At 39.1% G+C, this 24,987-nt stretch overlaps 1 protein-coding gene across 6 annotated transcripts in view; it reads right to left on the bottom strand.

Moving 5' to 3' along the window:
* The window catches only part of NRK (Nik related kinase), a 183,214-nt gene that overhangs the window by 19,190 nt on the left and 139,037 nt on the right, over window positions 1-24,987 (bottom strand). For 5 of the 6 annotated variants that reach the window (XM_038748637.1, XM_038748635.1, XM_038748636.1 and 2 more), the window contains 8 exons: window positions 23,438-23,531; window positions 20,463-20,639; window positions 19,145-19,274; window positions 18,161-18,319; window positions 14,726-14,869; window positions 12,883-13,017; window positions 7,112-7,212; window positions 5,692-5,841 (listed from right to left, as the gene is read on the bottom strand). In XM_038748637.1, coding sequence (XP_038604565.1) covers window positions 5,692-5,841; window positions 7,112-7,212; window positions 12,883-13,017; window positions 14,726-14,869; window positions 18,161-18,319; window positions 19,145-19,274; window positions 20,463-20,639; window positions 23,438-23,531 — 1,090 coding nt within the window. The remainder of the gene's footprint in view (window positions 1-5,691; window positions 5,842-7,111; window positions 7,213-12,882; window positions 13,018-14,725; window positions 14,870-18,160; window positions 18,320-19,144; window positions 19,275-20,462; window positions 20,640-23,437; window positions 23,532-24,987) is intronic. The other variant, XM_038748638.1, reaches the window with a different exon arrangement.

Below are 24,987 nucleotides of genomic sequence, written 5' to 3' on the forward strand. Positions count from 1 at the left end.
TGAGATATTTCTTTAGGCACAAAGAGTCACAAAGCATTAAAATTACAATGAGTGTCTGTTACAAATGAAAGCATTTAAAGGACACAATCTCATCCCCTCATTTTATCTTTAATAATAATTAGCCAATTATCTCTTCAAAAGTAAATTTTCACCTTCATTAGTAGTCAAGAAACATAAACGTGGTGTAGACAATGCTAGTTGTATTTGCGAATTCAGCTGGACTTGGAAATATACTGAATTACTGATGCCACTAGCCATTTATGAAATCATTGCTAATAAAATAAAAACATACATCTCTAGCATGTTTATTTCTCTAAGATGTTTTACACTAATAATCTCATTTGCCTTATCCAAGTCCCTAGAAACCTGTGGAATCTCATTTTACTTATGAAGAAATAAACACTGCAACACTCATTCAGTCATACAACAGGTTAATGGCAGAGTGTGGACTAAGACCCAGGCCTACTTACTCACTACCCCTCGCTCTTTCCACCAGACCATACTTAAGCCCAATGAATAAAAAAAAAGGACTCTTAGAAAGTGGTTCAATCAGATTTTTCCTCATGGCAGGGGTTGGGGGGGTGTCATTAAACCAGCTACTGCAGCACCGAAAGATTTTCCGGGAGGAGAGACTGGTGACCAAATCAACAATTCTGTTAATAATATGACAAACCAGAGGCAGTACTGTGCATAATCTTGGGAAAGATATAAAAATAAGTTGGTGGACACTGTATATATTATTTATTTTCTGAAGAGGATTATTTAAGTTACCTGATTTACTGCAGAATTAAGCTTTTTTAGGTCACAGAATAACAATTAGCCTAAACTATAGGCATGTGAAGATGATGGAAGGAAGAGTAGTCTGGCAGAAAGTTAATGTGCAAATAAATACTTCAGAAAAAAAATGAAACTTTCCATCATGCCTGACCTGTTCCATTTTTTAAACCTGTTGTAATCCTTTTCATTACATCCTCCTTTCACCAATCCTGTACATTAAAATGACCTGTCACTCTCTAAGGTAGTTTGACATCTCCAACATGATTTGAAAACCCAGGCACACTTTTAATATGAAATAATCCAGGCACACTCAATTCTGCAGAAATTGACACTTTCAGTTATAATAATGTTGGTATTTGTTAAGTGCTTAATATGTGCCAAGCACTATTCTAAACGCTGGGGTGGATACAAGGTAATCAGGTTGTCCCACCTGGGTTTCACAGTCTTAATCCTCATTTTACAGATGAGTTAATTGAGGCACAGAGAAGTTAAGTGACTTGCCCAAGGTCACACAGCTGATAAGTGGCAGAGGCGGGATTAGAACCCACAACCTCTGACTTCCAAGCCCGGGCTCTTTCCACTAAGCCACACTGCTTCCCCTAAGAGCTTAGTACAGTGCTCTGCAGGCAGTAAGCACTCAATAAATATGAATGAATGAATGAATGAATGAATGAATGGCAGAATTAGGGAAAACTCTTCTGACAATACAGGCCTGGATACAATGCAACATGGACTCAGAAGAAACAGATGTGGGCATTTTGGCTTTGGCTGGGGGTGAGTTCTAAAACATGACCTTTTTTTAAAAAAATATGGTGTTTTTTGGGAACACAACTGCCTCCTCCCCCATTCCACTGTATGGAATGATTTTTATGATCTAGGCTGTAGACTCGTTGTAAGCTTGTGTTGCATTGTACTCTGCACATAATAAGTGCTCAATAAATATGACTGAATGACGGTGCTTAGAAAAGCTGTCCCAATTTCATGCAGTCAGCCACAGTGTAACCAGAAGGCTTACACGGTTGCAGCAGCCACGACCCCATCTCTTAGTAATCTTTACGAATCGTGCACAAATGGAACGCTTTACAGGGGTAAACTGTTCATGCCAATGTGGGGTGTAATTGTTCTTCCTCACCACAAACATACATTGGCCACTCAGCACATGCTTTTGCAGGTTGGCTCCCCATCAACAAAGAGGTCATCGATTTGGAGCTGAATTTAGCAAGATCAAGGATACTGGCTCCATTCGTTTCTTAAATTGGTTTCACTCCATTTGGACTCCCTGGTATTGGGTTTTGGAGTAAGCTCATTGTGGGAAGGGACTGTGTCTGTCTATTGTTATATTGTACTCTCCCAAGCACTTAGTACAGGGCTCTGCACATAGTAAGTGCTCAATAAATACGACTGAATGAATGAAGAGTTGGGAAGGTTTGATTTTGGGCAGCAGCCCTTGAAGGAAATTCTGAGAGGATAGGTTGGTTACAATCTTCTCCTCTTCCTGCTAAATATTTAATGAGAGGGCTGGGAGGGCTTTTTCTTTTCCGATTTTCCCCTCAGGCCTCATATAGTAACCTGTGTTTCTAGTACCCAGCTGGTACAGAGTCATTTTGGAGCACTTAGCAAAGGAAATGGGCATTCCTCGGGACTTCTGGGAACAAAACGCTGGCTAGACAGTCTCTTATCCTGATGCAGCTTGATCAATCCCACTCTCAGCAAATACTTGGATCAGCCCTGGCCTATCTGCACCTTGGCAGAGAGAAGCATCTCTTTGAAGAGAACCTTATTAACACCTTAGGAGAATGCCAAAAAACGGTGTGAATAATAATAATTAAAATTATAATTGCTATGTATTTACTATGTGCCAACTACTTTACTAAGAAATGGGACAGATACAAGATAATCAGGTCAAACACAGTCCATGTCCCACATGAGGCTAATAGTTCATTCATTCACTCAATCATATTTATTGAGCACTTACTATGTGCAGAGCACTGTACTAAGCGCTTGGGAAGTACAATAGTTGAAGAAAAGGGATGACAGAAGGAAACAGAAGTGATAATATACATGGAAACTTCATCCATGCAAGTTAGAAATATCTGAAGTTTTCTTAGCCTTACATGAATCCTGTTAGCCTTCTTTCAAAAATACAAAGTAGGAGCTTAAAATCTTTGCCAAGAGCTTCATGCTAATTTTGAATGAATTTTACTTTAAAATAGCATAGCTTACTAATGATCCATGACTAGTGTTCATTCACCTAATACCTTCACAGTTATGTGTTTCAATAAACGATCAGGATGTTTTGACAATGGTGTCATAAAAACGTCAATGGTTCTACAAAACCCTGAACAAATGGAATTATTTACGATGTAATCTTGTGAAATGAATGGAGCCAATTTTATCCTTTTGACAAGGTACAGCATATAAAACAATTGTGCAGAGTCCAAAGCCACTATATCTGTTCTAATTGCTTACAGCATGCGAGGTTCTAACAATAAACTCCTTCCTGATGAGTTGGTCACAACAATTAACTCATCTAGGTATCAGGTCCTGCTTCTGTCAAAGGAAAAATCATTTTTACTACATGTTTAATCCAGAGGAATGTCCACATTTAAAAATAAAAAGGGACTCAAAAGTAGACTGTGAACCAATTGTTGGGTAGGGATTGTCTCTGTTGCCGAACTGTACTTTCCAAGAGCTTAGTACAGTGCTCTGTAGGCTCAATAAATATGATTGAATGAATGAATGAATAATCATCTTACAGATGATTGGGGTACTTAGATGGGGGATGGAGAGTAAATAAAGTATTACCTAACCTGAACAAGATTGTTTTTAATAAAAAACGTTTTACTGTTTCTGGTGCAATGCTATTTTTGGTGAATTAGGCATGCTAGTATAATAAAGACAACTATTATTACTTCCCAGATTGCTCCCAAGCCAAGATGGCATTTTAACACTAGAGCTCCTGGAGCCTGAGGCTGAAGTTTCCTCTCTGTTTTTCCTACCCTTTCCTGAATGCAGTAGCTATCCCCCATGTCCTCCACCCCACAACCCCCAATGCTACTGTGGGGAATGGTGGCAATTCTTCTGGGATTGCTAGAATGCATCGCGATTTCAAACAAATTCCAAAACTCTCTATCTACATTTTTTCTTAAGCTAAGATTCATTAAAGTAGCATGGTCATTTTACAAATGTTCCATGGCCTGGAGATAATTGTGGCATAGCATAGATACCTTCCCTACTGGAGCACCCAGTGGGGAAGGAGGATAATCAATTAATCGATGTTACTTACTGAGCGCAGCACTGTACTAAGCACTTGAGAGAGTACAATACAACATAGATGGTAAACAAGCTTCCTGAACACAAGGAGCTGATAATCTGCAGAACAGTGAGGGAGGGGACAAATTGGAGGTTGGGGGAGGTGGGGTCCAGACTGTCAATACCATGCTTTGCGACCTGGATTCAGAACCTGTAGGAACAGGTAGAAATGCTAGACCCAAGAAGTCCTGATAATCTAATGATACCCTCCCATGAGAAGCAGCGTGGCAGTGGGGCTTAGTGGAAAGAGCACAGGCTTGGAGTCAGAGGTCATGGGTTCCAATCCCAGCTCCGCCACTTGTCTGCTGTGTGACCTTAGGTAAGTCACTTAACTTCTCTGTGCCTCAGTTACCTCATCTGTAAAATGGGGATTGACTGTGAGCCCCACGTGGGACAACATGATTACCTTGTATCTACCCAGCGCTTACAACAGTGCTTGGCACATAGTAAGCACTTAACAAATACCATCATCATCATTATTATTATCTCTGGCCCAAAACTACTACCATGAACAATGGCAGAAACAGGCTGGGGCACGATATGACAGTTCTGAGCCCTGCATGGCTTTAGGAAGCCTTCCTGGATGTTTGGATCACTTTAGGTAGTGAGTGTTCATGTGGATTATGCCTTTTAATAATAATAATTATTATTATTGATTATAATTACTGTTGTGTAGGTTTTGTAATATGATTTTTTTCCCCTCTGTAGTTATTTCCCCAGCCTCCCCATCTCTGTTTCAACTTCAGGCAAATTGAGGTCAGGGCTTTCCTTTTCAGTGCCTTTCACTGATTAGAGGTTAAAATAATCATTGGTGATGATGATCATGAAAAATGAAGGCTCGTTTTATAAAGTTATCTATAAAATAAATCAGTCAGGCACTTGGGGTTATCTAACTCTGGTCCTCTTCTCTCCTTTGAAGTCCTAAAGAGGGGGGTAGAGTCAAGGACAAAGTGCTGAAGAGGAAGCAAATATGAGAACAGTATTCTATTTGTGCCTGTCCCCGTATGTCTGTATCTAACTCTTCTTTGCCTCTTCTCACCTCAAGGTCAGCCTCTTTCTTAATGTGAGTCTGTGTGTCTCACTTCCCGAAATCTCAAGTCAAACCTTCCCTGCTCTATTATCAAATGGTGAGTCAAAAAAAAAGGACTGAACAACAACAAAAAAAGTGAAAAAAAGGAAAGATGGGGGAAGGGGTAAGCAACAAAGTAGTCTTCAGAACATGAGAACAGGGACAGAAATATACATATGTGGGTAAAGGTGGAAAAGGATAAATTAACTTTCTACTCAGTTGCACCATGCTTTGGGTTGGTTGTCTTACATACGGGATTGACTAGTTTTCAAGTAATGTAGTATACTGATTTTCAAGTAGTAACGCTGCAGGTTCTCATGACTAATAATTAACTGGTGGAAAATTATCTTACTGGCACTGAAGCTATGGATCAGGATTGTAGGAGGTGAAGCTGATTGATCACTCAGTCCTCTGTCTTCACTGCTACTGACTGAGGAAGTTCAGCCTCTGCTTCATTATAGCAACAAGCTGGTTGCGGTTTATAAACATCTAGGAGTAATAGGTAAGCAAATATTTAGAAAGTAATTGCTTACGTGGGTTGGCAGGTATAGATCGTAAACAGTCCCAGAGTCCACATCAATTGCATGAAATCCCACTACTGATCCATAGATGACCTTCAACCGCTGTCCATTTTCAACTGTCAGGTCAACTGACAATGGTTTCTGATGAAGAGATATAAATGCCTGAAAATATAAAATCATAGGCTGTAGAAGGCTGTCATAGTACAGTGAGCAAAGGATAATACAATCTGCTCTAGTTTTCAACAGCATGTATAAAAAAAACCTTACTTCTCTATACACATGATTTAGACAAATTTGAAATAATACAGCCTCAACAGAGAAATTAAAATGTATAAGACACATGAGTTCCGATCCTAGGATGTATCGAAAAAGAGAAAAAACTAATACCCAGTGATGGTTGGCACTCTGTAACAGATAAACTGGATTGAAAAAGGCAGAGTGCCAACCAAGTTACAGTCACTTAAAGATTAGAATGCACAAATCTTTTGGAGTCAATAAAGCAATCAATTAATAGTCTGGATTAAGCTCTTACAGTGTGCAGAGCACTGTATTTACCACTTGCATTTATTAAATGTAATACTGACAAAAGAATTGTAGACATGATCCCTGGTTTATATGACTATAAGCCAGAATACATCTGGGATAGATTGTCATGAAATTTTGTATTTCTCTTAGTGTAGATGGATGTTACTGTTAGAAAAGAGAGACAGGAAGAAAGGGAAGGAATAAAAGATAGAAACAATGGTGGGTTTGTTTCCCAACAGGCCTAAATAACCTGACTTAAAGCAGTAATTTTTAAAATTGAGAGTGTGGGAAAGGACGAGAAGGATAGAGTGAGTTTTTAGGAGAAAAAAAGGAAACCTTTACTAACTCAATTCCTGTTTTTTTTTTTTCAATTGCAGCTTGCGCCTGCTGAAACAAACTAAACAATACAGCAGAGTTCCTTATATAACTACAGTGGCCCACAGGCCTGCTTGCTTCAGGACTGGTGAAGTCATGGAGGTGAAACAGAACACTGTTTTGTGGTGGGGGGGAGGGGTTTACATAATGAGAGATAGAAGTAAAAGGCTAAGAGGAGTTCAATATAAAAAATAAACCTTAAGGGAAAAAGCAATAGCGAAGGATGGATTATTGTCATCATTTTCCTAATAACATCATCAATTACTTTGCTGAGAGGAAGGTGAAATGCTGTGCTATGTACATTTCAAATATGTTCACAATGTGATACCTCAATAATTAACAATTTTACAATGAAAATGCTATAATTAATAAATTAAACAAGAGAAATAAGCTTAGTACTTAGCAGCAAAATGATAAATCTGCCCCAGGCTATAATTAAAAATACCACATTCTTATGTTCTAAGTTAAATTTCATAACAAATTTCTACAAAAATGGGTAAAGGGTAAATTTCAAATATTATGGGTCACTCACCTTAAAGGCCATAAATTTGTGATATGGTTTTGGAGCCCATGCATAGACCTCAACTGAGTTTTTCAAAGCAATAACAAGAAACTTAATCCTCTCGTATTTAACTGTAGTGGAAAAAGATAAAATAAAACATAGATTAGTGTACCAGGAATGCTTAAGTATTTTTAAACTGCAAGATGAAATTCATAGCCACATTATAAAAATAAGACTTTTTTTCTTAGTAAAACTTCTTGGATACAATTTGAGCTTCATGAGGGAAAAGAATCAAAGGATTGCTTAAATTTACTGGGTTTTGAGACTACTTCTCCAGCTTAAAAAAACACACTGCTATGGTAATAAATACTACTCATAAATACTAGGCTTTGAGAAGTAGCTAGGCCTAGTGGAGAAAGCATGGACCCGGAAGTCAGAAGGACCTGGGTTCTAATAATAATAATAATAGCATTTGTAAGCGCTTACTATGTGGAAAGCACTGCCATTTTTCTGCTGTGTGACCTTGGGCAAATTACTTAACTTTTCTGTGCCTCAGTTACCTTCTCTGTAAAATGGGGATGAAGACTGTGAGCTAGTGTGGGACATGGACTGTGTCCAACCTGATTAGCCTGTACCTACCCCAGCACTTAGTACAGGGCCTGGCACATAAGAAGCATTTAACAAACATAAGAAAAAAATACATTCTAATAATGCCTATCCCTGTTTGGGGCAAGATTTTGTTGGAAGGATCAAAAAAAGACAGATTTTCCAAGGTGTTCCGTTTGGGGAAAATACTCTGAAGGATATATAACAGCTCAAGACTCACAACTATTTCCAATTTTGGAAGCTCCACTCATTTGGATACAGGATTCTTTGCAGCTGTAAAGGTGTCAAGTAGCTGCTATTGTCACTGCAGTATTTGTGAAGCACTTAATAAGGATCAAGCACTGTTCTAAAGCACTGGGGCAGATACAAGTTGATCAAGCTGGATACAGTCACTGTCCTACAGGGGATTTATAAGAGCAAGAACAGGTATTTAATTCCCATTACAGTTCAGGAAATTGAGGTTCAGAGAAGTTAAGTGACTTGCCCAGGGTCACACAGCAAGCAATTGGCAGAGCTGGAATTAGGACCCATGTCCTCCCAGGCCCACGCTCTTTCTAGTAGGCCACGCTTCTTCTCATACTGTGGTGTCAGCATTGTAAAACGGAATCATACTATATTAGACTACAGCCTGTTAGAGCCAAATATAGTTCTTTTCACTAAATCTGAAACCAGTCATAATCTTACTAGAATATTGTGCACAGTTATTGTCAAATAATTTAAAGGGGAATCTGTCAAAGCCAAACATAGTTCTTTTCACTAAATCTGAAATCAGGCATAATCTTACTAGAATATTGTGCACAGTTATTGTCAAAGAATTTAAAGGAGAATATGGAAAAACTGGAGTGGTCCCAGAGATTAATAGAAAGTGATGGAAAAAATGGTTAAAGGAATCAACAATGTTTGGCCTAGAAAATAAGAGTGTGAGCGAGGGGACAGAGGTGGGAGAAAAATTGATTCTGCATGACAAATATCATTAGGCTATCTTGCCTAACCTTGCAAAAATCAATATACTTCTTCAAATTGAGACAAATATGGCTTAGTGACATTTTCTTCATTCACAGGAGAATAGATTTGTGGTGGCAACTGGTGGCTAGGGGAAACATTAACTTTGGTAGTGCTTGAACTTTAGTTTTCACGTTAATAGCTTTTTATTAAGTAGGAAAGGAGATCTATTAACTCAAGAATGAATATTTTGAAACCATCTTATCCCAACTTACAAAATACACAACTGTCTCATAAATGTTCTTTAAACCACTTACCATCAACTTTCAATTCTCCATGCTAAGACCTAGGAAATATAATTTATATTCCTAGATAAGACAACTTCATATTAGCCACTACTTTCAACCATGTACACACACCTTTTTTCTATACAAGTAACAATGCTGACTGATCAGTTTTCTTTGCTCTTTCTTCTGTCCCATATTGTGATGGAGGTGATAACAAGCAGTGGAAAGTTCAAAAACACAGGAAGCAGGAGGGAAAAGTTAGCCATGTAAATGACTAGCCTGAAAACTAATTAATTAAAAGTTACACGTGTATACTGTACATTAAGATGAATGAGAAATTCCATATGCTCTTACCTACATAGAACGGAGTAAAATAGAACCATTCAAGGATTTCCCCACCCAGGTTCTATAGAAAAGCAGGGCATGGCATAAACAATTTTTCTTTGTCTAATGGTACAGCCAGGACAGTGGAATTAGGCAAGAGAGCGGGGATGCAGAAAGGCTGGAAGAATCAAGATAAAGTCTACTAGTGGGAGATACGATAGAAGACTAGTTTTGATGGGTACGAATTTAGGTTCTGTTAGTTTATCACTGCCTCTGAAAAACACAATGATACAGAAATCCTTTGAAGTCAGTTTTTCCAAATCAGCTGCCTGCCAAAAAAAAAAAAATCACTCTGTATGAATTTGATAGCAGAATTCCTGGCACTCAGTTATCAATGTCAAGCACTAAATTGGGTTTTGTGAATCCTGGTGAGCTACCAATATAGACTCTTCTCTGCTTCACAATCCTTACTAGGGATTTTTCTGTCCTATATTAAATCTCAATTGAGGAGTGTTGAATCGGAGGGGAAGGATGCATTTCCCCTAACACAGCTGTCGTCAACAGTTCACTAAATTACTTTCAATTCTGAGTGCAGCCGTGCCTCTTGGAAAGCATACAGTCAAATAAAACCAGCAGCAGTGATAGGAGTGAGAGAGTCGGCTGAGAACAATGTTTTGCATATGTCAGGGCTTGCAAACATGCGGACTCCAACTGACATAATAAATCAACAGCTACATGGCAATAAAGTAAAAACAGGCATGATTCTAACTGACAATTTATTTAACTGACAATTAGACTGGCAGTGTGTGCCTTGGAAGGCGTCAAGTTTTTCCTCTACACTGTAGAGTTTTTATTCTACAAATACTCTCTGGTACATATAATCCAATCACCTGTGCGGTCCCTTAATTAAAACTGCTCCTGGCAGGGATTACAATAAAAGAAAGAAATGTTTGAGTCCAAATGAACATAAAAATACCAGCTAGGAAGCCAGAGGAGGCTCCAGGCAGTTGATGGTTCTTGGCAGACACTGGGGCCGGAAGAATCCTAAATCCTCACCCTGGAAACAAAGCTGAGCTTGGATGTGGGGCTGCGTCCTAACTCTGGTTGGAAACGTGGGTGGAGGGGAAACAGGTGGTTAAGTCAGGGCTACCTGTCGGTGCAGCAGATCTGCTCCTTCAACAGTTCCCCAGCTGTAGAAAGGGTTCAAAAGGTAATAAAGAAGTAGTTCCAGGGCACAGATTGGTCAGTTTTTCCCTGACAGGCAGAACCTGATGCTTTATTTGTCTACCACTGAAGTCAGTTCCAGAGGATTAGTTTCTTTACTTTTCTCTAGACCGTGTGCAGGGAATGTGTCTGTTGTATTGTTATATTGTACTCCCTTAACTGCTTAGTACATTGTTTTGCACACAGTAAGCACTCAATAAATACAAACAACTGACTGACTACTGATTATTCCAATAATTTCTCTGCCCCTTTCTGCAATAATATATCAAAATATGGAATATATGAAATAACAGCTATGACATCAGTAGAGGTTCTAAACATTTGTCAGTTCCAAACAGAGCCCACTTTTGAGTAGGAGCATTAAGGCATATTTTAATGGAAATGTAGTGATGCACTTCTTTTATATAAATTGTGAGAAAATTCTAGAATCAACTGGAAAAGTTTTTATAAAAGCTAACTTGGAAAAATACAACATGGCCTGGGGAGACTTAAGAAAATCATTAAAATTCCATGATCTGTAGGATGAAATATGATGAAATACAATAAAAAAAGTGCAAGACTGAACACTTACAGAAAAAAATCCAACACCACAAATACAGACTGGAGAAAGTCTGACAGGGGTAGTTGCTGACAATAAACTAAAGAGGTATCAGCAATGTGGTGTCACTAACTGAAAAGCCATATGAGATAGAGTACGGCATGTCCAAGTTCAAAATAAACCTTTTTACTAATTCCTAAATAAGCCATAGTCTTACCCAGTACATTTTGCCCAGTTATTGTAAAACCACTTGAAGGCGAATGTGGAGTAACTGGAGAGGGCCTAGAGACTGATCAATCTACTGTAGCAGCATGGCCTAGTGGCAAGAGCACGGGCTTGGGAGTGGGACATCGTGGGTTCTAATCCCACCTCTGCTACTTATCTGCTGTGTGACCTTGGGCAAGTCACTTAACTTTTCTGTGCCTCAGTTACCTCATCTGTAAAATGGGGATTGAGACTGTGAGCCCCACGTGGGACAACCTGATTACCTCATATTTACCCCAGTGCTAAAAACAGTGCTTGGCACATAGTAAGCGTTTAACAAATTAATTCATTCAATCATATTTATTGAGGGCTTACTGTGTGCACAGCACTGTAGTAAGTGCTTGGGAAGTACAAGTCGGTAACATAAAGAGACAGCCCCTACCCAACAATGGGCTCACAGTCTATGTTACTATTTATTGGGTGCTTACTATGTACAGAGTACTGTCCTAAGTGCTTGGGAGAGTACAATATAAGAGAGTTGGTAGATATGTTCCCTGACCACAACGAACTTACAGTCTAGAGGGGGAGACAGACATTACTATAAATAAATTACTGATAGGTACGTAAGTGCTGTAGGGCCGAGGGAGGGTTGAATAAAGGTGCAAATCCTAGTGCAGGAGTGACATTCAGGCGCTTGGTAGTGTCCTGCACACAATACGCGCTCAATAAACACTACTGAATGACATAAAAGGGAGTGGGAAAAGAGGAAATGAGGGCTTAGTCGGTGAAGGACTCGGGGGAGATATGCCTTTAATATGGTTTTGAAGGTGGAGAGAGTGATTATCTGCAGGTATGAAGAGGGAGGCCTTTCCAGGCCAGAAGCAGGATGTGGGTGCCAGGTTGGCCGTGAGATAGATGAGATTGAATAGACTGGTAAGAGAAGAGCGAAGTGTGCAGGGCTGGGTTGCAGAAGGAAAGCAGCGAGGTAAGGTAGAAAGATAAGATAGAAAATGATGGAAAAATGAAGTAAAAGGAATTAGTATTTATTTAGCCTAGAAAATAGAAGACTAAGGTGGAACTAATAACAATGTTCAAATATATGAAAAACTTATGAGAGATCCTGCCAGTTATTTCTATGTTCAGAAAGGAAATAGATTTAAACCACAGCTATAAGAACTTCCTGACTGTCAGAAATTGACAGGTACAGGCTACCAACCGAGGATGTGGAGCTTTCTTCACCCATGGCAACCTTTGAAAAAAGAACGTGAGGTTGGTAGGTTAGTTATTCTCCTGACCTGAAGCAGAAGACTCTTGAAATCCCCTTCTTACTCTATGACAGAGGGGGGTTTTGGCTGTAGGGGCAAGTCAATCAATCAGAATATTTACTAAGCGTATACTGGAGGGATTAAAAAGAGATTGGGTATGCAGGTATCGTGATTAAGGGAATTTAAGAGGTAAAGATAAGCAGGAGGTGTATCACCATTTTAGTACAGTTAGTTTAGCCAATTGGCTAAACAGATAGAGTACTAGAGAGACCCAAACATCTCACTTGCCGTTTTGTCTTAACCTCCTTATCTCTCAACTTTCATATTCGTAATTACTTTGCAGGTTACCATTCCAAGACTTGTAGAATGTAAAAATTACCATGGAGAAAGACAAGGTAAAACAAAACTCACCAACTTTGTAGTGCACACAACCTTCTAAATCTCCCACTGAGACCCAGCCTTGCCGTTTTTCCACCTCAGGATCATTGTGTAAAATCTTGTTTCGCAGCCAGGATAAATAATACACCCTCAATTTATTCTTCTTGCCTGATATTCATTGGAAAAACAAAGCATTTTGGTTCATTTTAACTCCTTTCCCCAAAAGGAACAAAAGGTACTGCTTCAGATAAAGTTCCATCAATTTGGCCATCTCAGGTATTTCTGATGAGATAGTTTTGATGTTATCCTCCTCTAATATCTCCCTTCAGTGTAATTTCTCCTCCAAATTTAGGGTAAGGCCTTGCTTGAACTTCATATCTGAATTTTTCTCATCAAGCAGGCCCATGCCTGACTCAAGCACCAGCATCTATGTAGCTGCCAGCCGGGGGGAATTAGTGCTTCTTTAAATTATTACTCCACACTTCAGGTCAGCCCCCATTTTGAACTCAGTGGCTTAAAGGACCAAGCTATAGTTATATGGCTCTTACAGTGCCCCTCATAAAGGATAATGTTCTCCTTCCTCCCCAACTTTTGGTCATAAACACCCCTGCCCCACATATAGTAGCCCTCAACCCTTTTACCAGATGAATGTAAGACTTGATGTCTCCCCTTGAAGTTCATACACCAAAAATCTGAGCAGTTTTATTCATTTGCCTTTTTTCTCCATTTTTACACTGTTTCTTTTTCTAACACTTTCTGTTTTTACTCCAATTCAAGAAAAAACTGCTTAAGCTTCTGCTTGAAACGATATGGAGGGTTGCAATTGTACTACACTATCTTTCGTTTTTATATTCTATTTTAAAGGACATTTCCTGATGATTTCTGTACCTGGCCTTGAAGCCTTCCTTGTGGGACTAATATTTAATGAATGACCCACTTGAGTGTGCTTGCAAATTCATACGAGTAAAGACACTGTCACACCGTCATTATTTTCCTATCAGCATCAATCAAAGGTTTGTGTTTTCAGTACTCAGACTGTCATTTTGAATATCACTCAGTGGAAATGGCAAAGAAAATTCAAAAGAAACCCAAGTCTAAAAGAGCATGAAAGTTGAAAGATTGTGAGGAAACCATTCATTTTCTGCCACAGTGGTAGTGAAATGTCTGCTTGGGCACACATCACATATATTGAAATATTACTGGACTGGAAATCTCTGACAAACAGTATATTCCACACTAATTTTTTAAGATGCAAGAATTCTCTTGAACACAGTTGGCCAAAGTGCTGATCACGAGTCACATGAGGCTCTCTCTCACTTGTGCAGTTCATGCACATCTGTTCTGATTCATTTTGCACACCCACGTGTCGCTGCTCCAATGGCAGTGGCAGCATCCCACACCATGTGGGCACAGGCTGGGGAGGGGTGTGACTCCAGGCTGACTCTGCCTGCTGTGGCTTGCCAACCCCAGCCCAAGATCGCCTGTTCTCCCCTATTCGCCACTGCCTTTCTGGTTGAGGGAAGTTTTCTTTGATCTGTTGTTGCTGGCCATTTTATGTTTTCCATTTGTGGCCTTTCTGCTCATGAGGCTTGCCCACTCCTGCGCTAAAGCTGAATTCATCCCTGATAAAATACCCATTTTCTATGCCTCATTTAAAATGATTAAAATTGCCATTTCCAGTATCAAATATACAGTGAAATATCCCAGATGTACCAACGTTTAGAATCATAATGAAAAACACATTTAAAGACTATTTTCATCGTGTCAACACTCTCATACTGTCCTACATTTGAAAGCATTCAACCTAGTTTACAACCTAATTCTCTGACATAATTATCTCCCAGAGTGGGTTGGGGCTTTTAAATCTAGAACAAACCTGAAATGGTAATCAGCACATTGAGTCCTTCCAGAACATCCATTTGTTGGAAACGTCTTCTACTTATTAAGGAGTACACCCTTCCTTGACCACTTCTGTCCAGTAGCCACAAGCCATTCTCTGTTCCCACCAGCAAATTCACACCTATTAATATAAGAAAACACTATTAAAAATCTTAAATCACTTTATAGAATTGTTATTACATTGGGCCTTTTAAGGTTATCTGTTTATTTTACCATTAGGCTTTGCTAAAGTAAATACTTGAAGAATGATATTTTCTATTTGGGGCTTACATCTGTTTTCAGTAAATGTAGAAAACATTTTCACACTTCTAAATACAATAAGTAGGTTAAGTGGTTGAAGGCCTTAGTTTACTACAACTATCAGCTTACTTCACGTTAATAGTTAAACTGCTTAGCGTTCCCTGAAAATGGAGCCTATTACCCTATTTTCAATATCCTCCCAGATATCCAAACTTCACTGGCCCTTTCAAAACCAATATTTACAGATAAAATGATCACATTAAAATAGAAAATGAAACAAGTTGAACAGTCTAAGCAACAATTCTCTTCAATCTGTACTCTAACCATTCCCGATCATTCAACTAATGAAAGACTAGAAGAGCATCAGAAGTCCCTAATAGCATAGCTGCAAGAGAGAGAAAATGCCATTACTGCAACATATTTTGAAAATGACAGTACAGTGTCAAAAAAAATTATTTCCAAAGGCATTGTGGTTATCAGGCACTAACTGCATCCAAGGATGTGAAAGTCTTATAAATTAATTGTCTCTGGATTAAAAAATTCAATTGCTGGCAAGAGCTAAAGGATTTTTTAAATGAAAGAAACTCTGCGCTCTTGAAATCTGACACTTTATGCTGGAGGAGGTCTGAGGATAACCTGGTTTTCCTTGCCTCAGCACATGCACAATTACAGTTTTTGCTGCACTGCTCTGGTTTTAATTTAAAACCTTGAACCCACCTAAATCACATATTAAGCAAAACCCGTTAAGTTACATGCTGCAAAGCTTACTTTCGGTATTTCCACTCCTTTCATTCATTTATTCTGTTTCATTTAAAACTAAAACTAATTTAAGGTAAAATACTGATTCAGCAGTACTAAAGTTGGACATCAATCTTTCACCGGGACAGACAGAAACTAGCAGGAGGGTCTCAAAGTTAAGGAATTGTAGACTCTTTCTACGAATCTGTTTCAGACTACTGAAATTCAGGAGTCTTGAAGACATCTTTCTTGGAAGATCTCAAATATGAGTGGGCTCCCACATGTGTTTGTACAGAAGTTGTATAGTTGTCCTTTGACAGTTAATTTTCCTAAGGGTGCAGGAGTGAAAAGGCTGAAGTGCATCCAACAGCTCCTGCCACACTGCTTAAGCAGAGACCATCTGTTCCCTGGTATGTTTTGATATTTGTTCGCAGTGCCTCATGCTGCTCACTGCTCTATCTCCAAGTTTTTGCTTAAAAAGTGCCACTCCTTTCTTGATCAAGTACCCTGGGCTGTCTTCTGCCACTTTCGTGTCCCAACGTTTTGCTTCCATGCTATAATGTCTGAAGTTACATCCTAAAAGTTTTCCTCCTGTCCATCTAATTTTGGTCACTCTTTTTCAGCTCATTATAGAACAGCTTCTTGAGTATCCTGCTATCAGTTCTATGTGCACAACATACCAAGCAAGACTGTATTTAAGCAACCTTAGCATCGATGCTACGAGACTGACTTTATTCCAGGCCCTTTATTTTGACTTTGTTGGGTTGCTACTTAATTTTTAATTTGGCACTAAAATGACATTTATGGATAAATGCAAGAAGCTGGATGTGAAATCTGCAGCATGATCAGGTCCCACGGCTGGGTATCTGTAGACTACCTTTAGAATCTTGATGCCAAGATTGTTTCCAAACTCTGTCTGGTCTTCTTGATTTGGTTTTGTACTTCTTTGTCTAGTAGTGCCCCACTGAATAGAGTCTTACTTCAAAAGCAGAATTCTGGGTCAGCACTCAGGTGTCTGTTGTTTGTGAAGATCTTTTCATATTTGAAAGGTTTGGCTAGTTTAGGGTTTCTCCTTTTTTTTTTCCAACTCATAACCAGTTCAAAGTCCTGGGCCAGGTCTGCAGAGCCGTAATTTATTTATTTATAGCTATGTGTGCCTTCCCCTCTAGACGGTAAAGTCTTTGTGGGCAGGGAACATGTCTACCTATTCTGTTGTATTGTATCTCCCAAGCAGTTCAGTGCTCTGCACACAGGTGCTCAATAAATATCACTGACAGACTGAATGATGATTTGCATAGTGGTTTGCTAGTCTTCCTGTGGTTGCCTCAAAGGAACAGTCCTTGCACCTAACGACTGATTTGGAAGAGTTTCCCAGAGGACCGGATAGGCTGTAAGCATGCTGTTGGCAGGTAACATGTCTACCAACTCGGTTATACTGTACTCTCCCAAGTGCTCTGGACACAGTAAATGCTCAATAAATACAATCAATTGAATGATATTTTAACATCTGCATCCAGGTTCCTGTTTGCACCTCCTAGTGCTGTGATTTCAAATACAACTGAAGAGGATGGGACTTAAGAAGCCTGCTTATCCTGTCAGGGATGCAGAAAGACTCCTTGTCCATTCTGATGCAGATAGACATTCTCAGCAGTGGCCAGAAAATAATGACAGAATCTTGATGAACTTCGCAGGCCAATAATAGCGCCATGTCAATAATTAAAATGACAATTATTAAGCTCTTACTATATGCTAAGCACTGAGATAGATACAAGATTTTCAGATTACCTGCTGCACCATGCTGCTGGGCTCACAATCGATCTTATCCCCATTTTACAGATGAGGAAACTGGACCTGGGAGGTTAGGGCGCTTTCCCTGACTAAGCCTTCCCTTTCCTCTTCCCCCACTCGCTTCTCTGTTGCCCTGACCTGCGCCCTCTGTTCTTCCCCCTCCTAGCCCCAAAGCACTTCTGTACATATCTGCAATTTTTAAAAATATTAATGTCCGTCTACCCCCTTCTAGACTGTAAGCTCGTTGTGGGCAGGGAATGTGTCTATTTTTATACTCTCCCAAGTGCTTAGTACAGTGCTCTGCACACATAAGCACTCAATAAACGTAATTGAATGAATGAATGAATGAAAGTGACTTGCCCACACAGTACGCTTCACTAGACTGCAATGCTTCCCCAAGGTATTAGTAATAGCAAGGCATTTAGGTATGTATAACATCAGCAAAATTGTACCCTGGCACAAGTGAATATACTCATACAAATTTTTAAATGTTCTTGGCTCAGTTCAGTTTTACACCATGAGCCTCATTTGATAGTCAGACTCTACACTTGACTTTCTAATTTCTCAAGCTCGGGCATGCAAAATGTTCAGGTGCATCAAAGAGATAAGAATTCAGTAATGATGACTATTTGCCCACAAAACATACCCCACAAAGCAGCACAGAGAATCTCAGAATTAAACTTCTTCTTGTACTTCCGAATTTCGGGACTGTCACTTTGGGGCCTGATATTGGTGGGATTGACGTTGACAACTGAGCCCTTCCTGGCATTCTCCCTTCTTGGTGGATCAGATTTCACTCCACATGCTGGAAAAAATGAAGAGGAAAACAAGAAGGAAATCATTACTCCTTGTCTTCTACATTTTGAAAGAGGCCCTGAAAAGTTTCACAATTTGGTATTTTGGAAATCATTTTTATGGATTTAAAGAACAAATGTTGGTATCGTTTCTGCTCTGATTTTCTCTATCTCTAGCTGGATGAGGCATCCTTCATTTTCAAACATGATACTACTGAAGTAGAGATCCTATGCATGTGTGTAAGACTGAAAAGACCAGTGTGACCTGCTTAATACTAGATTAACGGTTTGCTCCTTTATTCATTCAATTGAATTTATTGAGCGCTTACTGTGTGCAGAGCACTGTACTAAGAGCTTAGAAAGTATAATTCGGCAACAGAGACAGTCCCTGTCCAACGACGGGCAGAGATGGCCTCTGGTTTCGTTTCCCTCTTGGCTTTGCTCAAGGCTTCTGACTGCTCTTGATTACTGCATGTCAGGCTGATTTGGTCGCTGCAGTGGTCTCCCAATAGTCCAGTGCTATTTCACAATGTTTGAGACTGTGCTTCATTATGTCTTTAATTGACTATCAATAAGCTTTAAGCTACTGGGGCTTGGGTAGTATTGGCATTTTTAGCGCCCTTCACTGAGGGCAACACAATGCAGAGTGTGTTCTCTGCCTGGACGATTACAGTATGCCCATTTATACAAATTGTCTGGTCACACAGTAACAAACATTACCAGATCAATCTGAACTCTTCAGTTTCTTGAAAATTAAAATATTTCACTTCCTCAAATTATGCCTAATGGCCTAAAACATTTATTCATGATTTTTAGGACAGAATAAGCATACTCACGGGAACTACCGGTGGGACCCACTGGACTAGATGGAGGTGAGATCTGCAAAAGTCTTGGATCAATGAATGAGGTGAATGATGAAGTGGATGATGAACTATTTTTTGATGGTGTATTTCCGGCACTTGATTCCTATAATGAAAAGGAAGATTTATTTTTAAAGGTAGGAATAGACTTCTGAAGAAAGATCTGCGCCAAGCTGATGGCTCCACAGCTTTGAAGCTGTAAACTTGAGGGGGTTTATACTTATTTGCACCTAGATTCTCAAATATTCTCAACGCTTTGTTCAGTGGGCAGGAGCTTGATGGCTTAAACTTCCAATGAGAATGTGTGCATTCTACTGCATTCATACACTCACAGGAGGTGTTCAAGGAAACTCTTCAAGTGTGTGCTGTCAAGCTAACAACAGGTAAATTCCAAACATAAATTCAACAGGTTGAAACGGGTATCCCTGAATTCTTGAATTCTACTGTGATCAAGGAAAAAAACACTGTAAAAGCTACAAAATGGCCCAAAACGTATAAAGGATTTCTTTTTTTGTGGAAAGCTGCAAAACAACTGAGATGCCAGTTTGTAATCTTTCAAAACTTTGCCTTAGTTTAATGTAAATAAACTATCTAGGTGTGTACACACACACCCACATACGCTTCCCTATTTATGATGCTTTCCCAGATTTCAATTCTCTTGAAAACCTACCTGAGAAATTCATTGCATAAATGAGTACAATGGTTAGTATGTAATACCAAGACTCCTTTTAACTAGATTGTGAAAATCTGATTCATTTCAAATATAATTTGTTTATGTTTAGATTTGGAAACATCAAGAAGGGTGAGAGAGATAATTCCCTTTTAAAACCCTTCTGCATGAACTGACTGAAGAAACAAGGCACCATCAGCAAAGCCAAGGCCACAGAGCTAGGGCAGATGAGGATTTATTTGTAGTTCTGTCCTTCCTTTGCTGAAATTGCTATTGAAAAAAAATAACCCTTGAGAATATCTAGGGGAACTCCACACCCAGCTCTGAATTTATTTTTATGTTCCCCATACTGACTAAGGAGCTGAAAGTTGACCTTGTGAGGAGAAGGACAATGGATAGGGGGAAGATAAGAAAGGGTGAGTTAGATGGGAAAAATACAAGTGGAGAGAGGTGGGGGAAATGTCTGGCTCTGGTAAGCAACATTTAAAGCAGCAAAGCTTTCATGGAGAGAAGAACTAGAAGATACTCTAGAAAGAAAAAAAATCATTTTTTCTAGTATTACTTGCTGCAGGAGGGAAGTTAAGTACCAGGCCATACATCAAATTAACATAGATTAAAATGTACCTTATTATGCAAAAGTTTGTTTTGAGGTCCCTGACTATTTTGGTTATCTTTTGGCTGGTTCACTGAGGAGCCTGAGAGATGACTCTGCTGCAAGAGATCCGGCAAGAGGTAGTTCTGGTTGTTTAAATTCCAGAGTCCTTGGTGGCTGCTACAGCTTTGATTCCCTGCCATTTGTTCCTATGCATTAGAACAAATTCAAAAGTTAAAGTTCATAGCTGTCACTTGTTACTTTGAGCATAGCATTCTGGAGAAGTGGCAGACTATACAAAAAGCAGGAATTACAGAAAATCATTTTGTGAGGGAAATGTGTTAATCATGAATGGAAAAAGTGAGGACAAATCCAATTACCCATGAACTTGGGGAATGATTTCTACTGGGATTTTAAAGAATCTTGTTGAGCTAAATGGTTTCTTCTTGAACTAGAATAAACTATTACAATAGTTATGTTCATATTTTAGTTTAAAATCATCACAATATATAGGGCTGAGAATAGTCTTTTTAGATGTATCTATAACTTGAGACATTCAAAGAAAGCATCTACAAGATGCAAAAGTTGCAGACAATAGCCAGAAGATAGAGGGAAATGGGAATCCAAGCTTCAAAAAGAACAATCTTACAGGGAAAACTTGAGAGGCTCAGGGAGTCAGATTCAGTGCATCTGATCAGACAGAGTTAAGGAGTTCTCGTCAAAGGAAAATTTCTAGAGAAGAGTCTGAAAAAGCTGCAGCTATAAGGAAAAAATGCAAGGAAGTCTGTAGCTGTGTACCAAAGACGTGGAGCACTATTAATCCAAACAAAAGAGAAGGATTGTACCTTCTAGAACTTACAAAGGTGGCATCTAATTTATGGTGAAGGAAAAGCCCAGAAAGGAAAAGCCCAGCAGGGATCTGCAAATTAGGAAGCATTTTCTGACACACATTTTGAATGGTAGAGGAGGCCAATTATGATTCTGGAGAAGGAAAAATGATATGCTCTTTTTTTCCCTCTTACTGGCAGCCATGAAGGGATGAGGGGAAAAAATTGAAGTGTCAGTGATGTCTATCTACATATATGAGTGTGGGGAAGCCAAGGGCTTGGCATTATTCCAAGTTGTAAGCGTGGGTATATGGAAGTGGGTATATGTTGCTGATGAATCTACTTTCAGTGCTGCCTTGCTTCTCTGAATCATCTCTTTAAAAAGCAGCATGGGATAAGAACAGGGAGGGGGATGGCTGCTAACTAGGACGTGATTCTTCGCTTGGAGCAGGCATATTCCCACAAATGGAGAACGAGGGGGAGGAAATAGGGAGATCACTTTTACTCTCGGCAGGTCCTTAAGGTGTGTTGCTGCACATTCAAGCCCCTCATTTGGGTTGAATAGCCTCTCAGTATTTTCCCCCTTGTAACTTGTCTCTTCCCAGTACTCTCCCTCATCTTCCCCATTCCAAAGAATCACTTTATTGGCATTTTTTTAGTATCATTCTCTCACCTTTAATTCTGAAGTTTGCCCTTTTCTCTCTTTGACTCATGCTCATTTCTTGAGAATATGTGATAACAAACCAGGACATAAATTATCAACAGCTTCTCCCAGAGATAATTTTCACTGGAGGGGCCAGATTTTTTCCATGTCCAACAAGGGATCTTTAGGCAGCTGATTAGTTGTAGGGGAGAGTGGACTCATTGCAACTATTTAAATATGCTTGAATTTTAATACAACATACTCTTCTGAAATGATCAATTCATACAGTACAGTTTATACGAATCACATTCTACTAAGTATGTTACAAAGAGTAACAGGAATTTGGAAGCAGAACTCAGAAAGGACAGGAAGCTAAAGGCAGAGCACCATGATTAAAAACCACAGGAGAAAAACAATGGGCACAAATGGAATGATCTTTCCATACTTCTATAATTAAGATGAAATCTAATTCTTGGGTGGTCCGTGGCAAACAGCAATTTGCTTCCTAAGTCATACTGGAGAGGATTTCATTAAATGTAACACATTTAACCAATCAATCATTCAGTGGTATTTATTAAGTGCTTACTGCATGCAGAGCACTGTACTAAGCGCTTGGGAGAATATAATTCAATAGAGTTGGTATATATGTTCCCTGCTCAGAAGGAATTTACGGTCTAGAGAGAGGAGCTATGCAGCTTGCTGAAGACAACAGATTCGGCCTATGTAAACACTGGACAATAGTTTTAATTGATCAGAGATACTTATTGAGCACTTACTGTATGCAGAGCACTGTACTAAGGGCTTGGAAGAGTACGATGAAACAAAGTCGGTAGACATATTCCCTGCCCACAAGGAGGTTTGAAAATCATGAGTCATTTTTAAAGGGAAACACTTTTCTCTTAAGAACATCCATTAGCAGAAGCAAGAATTATAGGGAATGCCACAATTTCCCCTCCCATTTTTATATTATTTGTGATGTCTTCCCTAGAAGTTGAAAAGACCATGTCCTACCATCATTTGGGCCTCTAGTGACTTTTAGTAGGATTTTAAGGTAGCAGAAAATGACTACTTTATTCCCTTTTATGTGAAACTTCCATCAGAAAGACATTCCAATTGCATGTGTCTAAGCTTAACATATGGTAAGTCTTTCCCAACTACTGCCATCTGCAGAGACTGTGACCACAGACTGCAGGAGTCCCATCCAAATAAGTTCCATAGGGACCAAGTAACTCCTTAGGTGTCTCTGCCTTCTCCCCCGAAGAGGTCCCTTAGGTTGCAGGGATTTCTGATGTTAGCCAGGTTAAAAACAGAAATACACATTCTGAGTAAAAATAGTCAGCTTTTTCCCTGAAAGCAAATATGAGCCACCAAACATCAAATGGGTTAGGAATGCTTTTCCTAGCTGTAATTAAAAGTGTCCCCAAATTCAAAGAAGATGTCTGAACTCTGTTTGGAAGAGACAGAAATGTTTATCACCTACAGATGTACATTTGCAATATGAGAGAATTAGTCCTCCTTTACAAATAGCTGAGTTTACCTTCTGTTCATTTATGCTGTTTTGGGGCTTCAGTTCTATTCCATCGGTAACTCTTGTCCTTGAGAAATCTGCATCTCCATTGCTGAGCGGATGCCTGGCAACAAACCACAATTAGTAAAAAGACTAAACTGGCAGCAACATATCAGGAAATCAACTAAACAGTACTGGGACATTACTTATGTATGTTTGTGCTCCATCATTTTTTTCTCAATGAAAACACTTTAAAAATAGCCTATAGGTTCCTTACAGACAACAGGCAAACCACATTTGGGGGATATCCCATAAAACCTACAGTACAGAAAGATTTCTCAATTCTTGTCCCCAATTCCTTTACAGAAAAATCTTCCTAAATTTAAGAGATATCTACATACTTAGGCCACCCTTTGTATTACATATAGATTAGGAATATGTTTAGGCATAAATTAGGAACGATCTAAATTAGGAGTGAAAACAAGTAATTTTTTCTAAAGGAGAGCATGCTTCAAGTTTATTCATTTCAAAATTACAGTGGTGGGTGCCCACCCAGTAAGAAATGTTCATTCTATTGGCTCAGCACAATGTATATGTCCTGTTCTCCGTTCTTTGTATGGCACTTTAAGATAGGCTTATTTTGACATATCCTTTGCTATGCAATTTATTTGCATGCAAATTGAACATTTTTCTACAATTCACTGTGGAAGAATTCTGTTGGTCAACAACAACAACTACTTAGAGTTTTTGCGGGAGATAGGCAGGGTGGGAGTTGGGGGTGAGGGAAGTGGAGAGGGCTTACCAGATTTCAAAATATGGCTTTATGAAGAAACAATGCTAAAAGACAGTAATTGTCTCTTTTCATGGGAGAATAAGAGAGAGAACAAAATGTTTCAATTGTCTTTTTCTGTGAAACATTTAACATGTGGTAATTCTAAAGTAAAATGTATTTGATGGAGGAATTTCATCAAGAATTGTTTAACTGGCAGAGAAAATTGAAAACACCTTTCAATTAATAGGAAGAAAAATATTCAGATGTTCATTTAAATTTACTATTTATGTAATGAAATCTCAATTGCATGCCCAATGTATAACTTGGAAAATTAAGTTTTTATGTAGCCATTAGCTGAATTAACAAACCACCTTTAGAGTGGTAATATAAAGAATTCATTTTTTTAAATCTCTCTCCATCTAGACATGTGAAGACAGTAAAATTCTCTTAAGAGAGAAGGCTACGATCAGTGTATTTTTAAAGGTTTCAATATGGCATAATAGTGCTTTACTGGCTCCATACTTCATGTTAGGCACATTTTCGGATACCAGGCCACTGGATCAGTCACTGGGCAAGTCATCTGGAATTGCAGAATTTCTGTTTGACAGTTTAAGGAGCAGGGCTAGGTGCAGGCCAAAGGAATGTTGTTCCTCGCTATGGCAAAGTGCAAGCAGAGCAATGTTTTTATAGGCATTGGGCAAAAGTCCAGATGATCTCTAAGGTAGTACAATTCTGTTTAGAGTCTCTCCCCTTTACCTCCTGTGATTTGCTCTTCATCAGGCTCCTCAGAGGAAGAATGGGGATTAAA

This window comes from Tachyglossus aculeatus, chromosome 6, assembly GCF_015852505.1.
Source record: "Tachyglossus aculeatus isolate mTacAcu1 chromosome 6, mTacAcu1.pri, whole genome shotgun sequence".
Lineage (NCBI taxonomy): Eukaryota > Metazoa > Chordata > Mammalia > Monotremata > Tachyglossidae > Tachyglossus > Tachyglossus aculeatus.